Source organism: Octopus bimaculoides, chromosome 26 (genome assembly GCF_046866305.1).
Source record: "Octopus bimaculoides isolate indiv1 chromosome 26, ASM4686630v1, whole genome shotgun sequence".
NCBI lineage: Eukaryota > Metazoa > Mollusca > Cephalopoda > Octopoda > Octopodidae > Octopus > Octopus bimaculoides.
In genome coordinates this window covers 30,025,591-30,030,814 of record NC_142953.1, presented here as the reverse complement: position 1 = coordinate 30,030,814, position 5,224 = coordinate 30,025,591, and the positions used below count along the sequence as shown (strand labels likewise).

The 5,224-nt window shown below is 38.3% G+C and overlaps 1 protein-coding gene across 6 annotated transcripts in view; it reads right to left on the bottom strand.

Annotated features, from left to right (window-relative positions):
- Window positions 1–2,098: 2,098 nt before the first annotated feature.
- LOC149131029 (uncharacterized) overlaps window positions 2,099–5,224 on the bottom strand; it is a 440,128-nt gene continuing 437,002 nt past the window's right edge. For all 6 annotated transcript variants that reach the window (XM_089342410.1, XM_089342406.1, XM_089342407.1 and 3 more), the window contains one exon: window positions 2,099–3,321. In XM_089342410.1, the coding sequence (XP_089198536.1) occupies window positions 2,699–3,321 (623 nt within the window). In that variant the 3' untranslated portion in view covers window positions 2,099–2,698. The remainder of the gene's footprint in view (window positions 3,322–5,224) is intronic.

Here is a 5,224-nt window from a genome sequence, read left to right as displayed (position 1 = left end):
TTCACTCAGCATGACAAGAATGGATTCCACAGTCTTCTTTCAATGTTTCATTACCTCAGCCAAGGAAAGAGGTTATGTTTTCATCGGCGTTGGTTTGTAAAATAACTCAAAAAGTTGTGAACAGTATTTCATGAAACTCACAAGAACAGTTGATAATAATACAAGGAACCGATGAGGAAATTTTGGTAGTGATCCAGGAATTTTTATGGATTCCTGAAGGATTTTTTATTTGTTATATTTACTTTACATGAAGTATTAGTTACGTTCTTTGATTATCTCCCTTGAAAACACATTCGTCGTTTCCTCGTAACCATGGTGGCACTGCTGTTTCTTTCCGTTTGTCTTTTAGTAATTTTACTCTCATATCTATCTTAAAATGAGCTGCTTGGCGGAGGTCTGCGGAGGATGACATGAAAAGCCTTGACTGTTGGGATGATTTCTGTTTTTAAAGGGTTTTAAAAAAAAAAATCATATGGCTGTTATTTTTTTTTACGTTGCTGGGCATGTTCTTGCGGCCTTAGGCACATAATTACGGCTCCACGCACGTACTTACGACCCCAGACACGTACATACGGCTCGAGGCATGTAGTTGCTGCTCCAGGCACGTTCTTTGGGCGCCAGACATGTTCTTCTGTCCTCCGTAAAAGCACCCACTACACTTTCTGAGTGGTTGGCGTTAGGAAGGTCATCCAGCTGTAGAAACTCTGCCAAATTAGATTGGAGCCTGGTGTTGCCATCCGGTTTCACCAGTCCTCAGTCAAATCATCCAACCCATGCTAGCATGGAAAGCGGACGTTAAATGATGATGATGATGATGATACATACACACTCAAATACTTTCCATCATTGAAAGATGCTGTAATTTCCTCAGTACTTACTGATTAATTAAAATCTTCAGTAGGTTTCCTAACCTTGCTGTTCCACAAATATTTAGATTAGGAATGTATGACAGACTTAAAAGTAAGTGTTGGGGTTTATATGATTGATTAAACCCACCAAAGCAAAACCGCAGCATGGTCACAGCTCAATGATTTCAAGAGTAAACCACATAATATAGCTTGAAATATCTTGGGTGATAGACTTAATCCTCATCCACCCTATTCTAAAATCATCACCTGACATTTGGGATCCTTTTAAGAGAGGGTTGATCTGTTGTATGCATTCCTGTTAGGCCTCCTGTTTGGGAGATATCTTCCTCCCATCCACCAATTAGAGATCTTGGAAAAAATAAAGGGTCATAGCTGAGGGAGTTTTCACACTTCTTTGGCCATGTCCAGGTCGATCTGCATTGGAAGCAGTCTCTAGAAATTTCTTTACAATTTTCGAGGCTGATTTTTGGTTACTATTAAGGATTTTTGGTATAGCTTTATTACTTTCGCCTCCTTTGTTGAGGGTTACGATTGTATTTTGGTCTATAGTCATTATCTAAGTCATAAATCTGAATTTATTTTGGCTGAAACAAAAAGAAGACAAACAAAGTTTTTATAATGTTGTATCATTTTAATATCTTATCACATTCATTGCTAGTTATTAAATACCGAAAATTTGGTTGCTTTAATATCAGGACACTCTGTATATATATGTATATATATTATTTTATTAAAGCTGGAAACAATTCACCAAATGGCAGCAAATGAGGATCCATTTATACAGAGTCTTTATTTTTTTCAGATTAGTTCCCCAATGAGATTTAAAAGCTCGTGCAATGAACTGGTATCTACATTATATATATACATACATGTGTGTGTGTATATATATATATATGTGTGTGTGTGTATATATATATATGTGTGTGTGTGTGTGTGTGTGTGTGTGTGTGTGAGTGTATAAATATATATATATATATATATATATATATATATATATATATATATATATATATATTTGTGTGTGTGTGTGTGTGTATATATATATTCAGAGCAAGTGACATTGTTGCGTCTTTTAGAAAAATATTGTTTTTATTTTCATAGAAAAAAGGTTTATTCAAATTTAATTTTTTTCAAAAACAAACTGGATTTTATTATCTATACAAAGATGATGATGACGATGATGATGATGTTTGTTTACATTAGTCCAAGACCATGGATTTGGGGGCTGGTGAAAGGGAGGGAGATCCTTTAGGGGATTCTTGGTACCAATCACTGTACAAAATGTAAGTTGTGAACTGAATAATAATAATAATAATAAACTCCTTTCTACTGATGGCACGATCCTCAAATTTGAGGGGAGGGGATGTGTCAATTACAGTGGCCCCCAGTATTTTATTGGTATTTAATTTATTGACCATGAAAGGATGAAAGGCAAAGTTGACCCTGGTGGCATTTGAACTCAGAACATGAAGCATTTCGTCCAGTGGATGAATGTTTCTGCCTTCATTATAATAATAATAATAATAATGGTTGAAAATTTTGCCTTAAGAGCAGCAATTATAAAATTAGTTTATACCATAAGCACAAGGCTGGAGATTTGTGCGACAAAGAGGTTGGGGCAGCTGTCAGCAATCAAGGGATGAAATCAACCCCCGAACATGACTGGTACATTTTTATTTTATCAACCCCATAAAGATGAAAGGCAAACTCGACCCCAGTGGGATTTGAACCTAGAACTTGAATTTTCTGAAGACTTTAAAACACTCCAGCTAATTTGTGGCCCTGTTTATTACCCACAACACCCAGTTATTGTTTACAATCTCGAATTATTACCCACAATCCTCTGTGAAGAGTACATCATCGTCATGGTCCAATGAATCGTCAATCAAGAATGACTGCAGCAAACACTCCATAATTGTGTCTGTTCTCTTGTTGTAGTCAATCTGGTCCCTAAGGATCGACAGTCGATCTTCAAGGGACAACTTGTCTCTGACCTCGGGGACACTGAAGTCCCCAGGATAAGAAATGGGGTTGGGAGACAACTTTGATGCATGTGGTTCTAAGGAGCCACAGCCAAGCTTAACATTGCGATCCTTCTTCTTCAGAATTTTCCCCTCCTCCTCTTCATCATCAAAAGCAGCACTGCTGACACCCCTAGGGTAGAACTCAGAGTACCCGTCTCTCTCCTCTTGCCATGTGTCGTCCTCATACTGCAGGTCACCTGCCACCACCGACTGCATTAAGAAAGACTCAAACCCATCACTCTTTGTACGTTCGGCACCAATCGAAGCCTTTACAGTTTCAGCCGATTGGTGGTGGTCATCATGGTTGGAATCCCAGCCTGAGGGCTTGCCTTGGTGTAGAGATTTACTAGCAGACAGCAGAGTCTCCCGTAGTTCTTTGCTGCGGACGTCAATGGATCGATAAAATGTAGATTCCAGGTTGCAGCTCTCTGTGGACAGAAATAAGAAAAACAATAATAATAATAATAATAATAATAAAATGGTGAAAGCGAGGGAGATTTTTTAGGGGATTCTTGGTACCAATCGCTGTACAAAATGTAAGTTGTGAGCTGAATAATAACGATAATAATAATAATAATAATCCTTATTACTAAAGACACAAGGCCTGAAATTTTGGGGCAGGGGACTAGTCAATTACACTGACCCAGTGTATTACTGGTACTTAATTCATCAATCCCGAAAGGATGAAAGACAAAGTCGACCTCAGCAGAATTTGAACTCAGAATGTGTTGCGATGGACAAAATACCGCAAAGCATTTAGTACATCATGCTAATGATGTTGCCACCTTAATAATAATAATAATAATAATATTTTCCCATTTTGCTTACAAGGGCAGCTTATGGAAGATGGGGGGGATGACTTGATTATAGCGAACCCAGTTCTTGACTGGTCTTTTATTTTATCGACCCTGAAAGGGTGAAAGGCAAAGTCGACCTTTGCAGGATTTGAACTCAGAACATAAAGAGCTGAAAAAACAATTCTGCCAAATCACAATCATCACCGAGGACTAAACAACAACAACAATAGCCACTTATACTAACTACTATATTAAACATTAGATAGTGTAGTCCTAGATGCACTATGCCTGAATAAAAGATGGGATGGTCACAGCTGGAACGTCTTTGATGAAATATCTGACTGGATCAGGATTGACCTGAAGCTAAACAACACAACTATGGGGTCCCCCCTCCCCTCAGACCCTATACCTAACTCTCACGTTATTCTCCACAATGGCTGCTTCACTCCAAGACCGTGGAGGTTGGTAGGAGTGGAGTTTCTCCTTCTTGTACAGAACACACAGCTCGGTGGCCCTCACCTAGCAATGGAACAGCAACAATGATATTATTATGAATACAGAGATACAACACATAGATATGTACACACACACACACACACACATACAAATATGTGTAGATATAAACAGACACAGACACACTGTCTTCTTCCTGGCAGGGAGTCTACCAGGTCCTTGCTCTCATTTGACACGGCTGCTACAGGCTGGAAGGGGTCCCATTGCAAACCCTGCATTAGTTGGTGCTAGTACACGGTTGTCAAGGATGGAAGGCATCAGTGGACCCGGTTGGCTCTATGCATGATGACCTCTCTGAGACCACTAACCTGAGATGACCCCCAGCCCCTACCAAGCAAAATATACATGTATATTCTACACAATTATTCTTCCATTATATATATATATATCATCATCATCATCGCTTAACGTCCGCTTTCCATGCTAGCATGGGTTGGATGATTTGACTGAGGACTGGTGGAACCAGATGGCTACACCAGGCTCCAATCTGATTTGGCAGATTTTCTACAGCTGGATGCCCTTCCTAATGCCAACCACTCCGAGAGTGTAGTGGGTGCTTTTACGTGCCACTGGCATGAAGGCCAATCAGGTGGTACTGGCAACGACCACGCTCAAAATGGTGTATTTTACGTGCCACAATTTCTGTATATATATATATTTATATATATATATATATATATATATATATATATATATATATATATATATATATATAGATATAGATATCCATATATATATATATATATATAGATATCCATATATATACAGAGATATCCATATATATATATATAAACAATATATGAGTATATGCATATATATGTACATGTATGTACATACCTTCATCTGACGTGGCAAAAGAAAATGGACAAAATGATAAACAAGGTACAACAAACAAGCAAGCCCCATAGAAACATCTCCTTCATCAGCTGCCACCATTAAAACACAGGCGTTTCATAGAATTAAGGCAGTACGCATCGTTGAAATGGTTCTTCCCACAAACACAAATTAAACTATTTTCGTG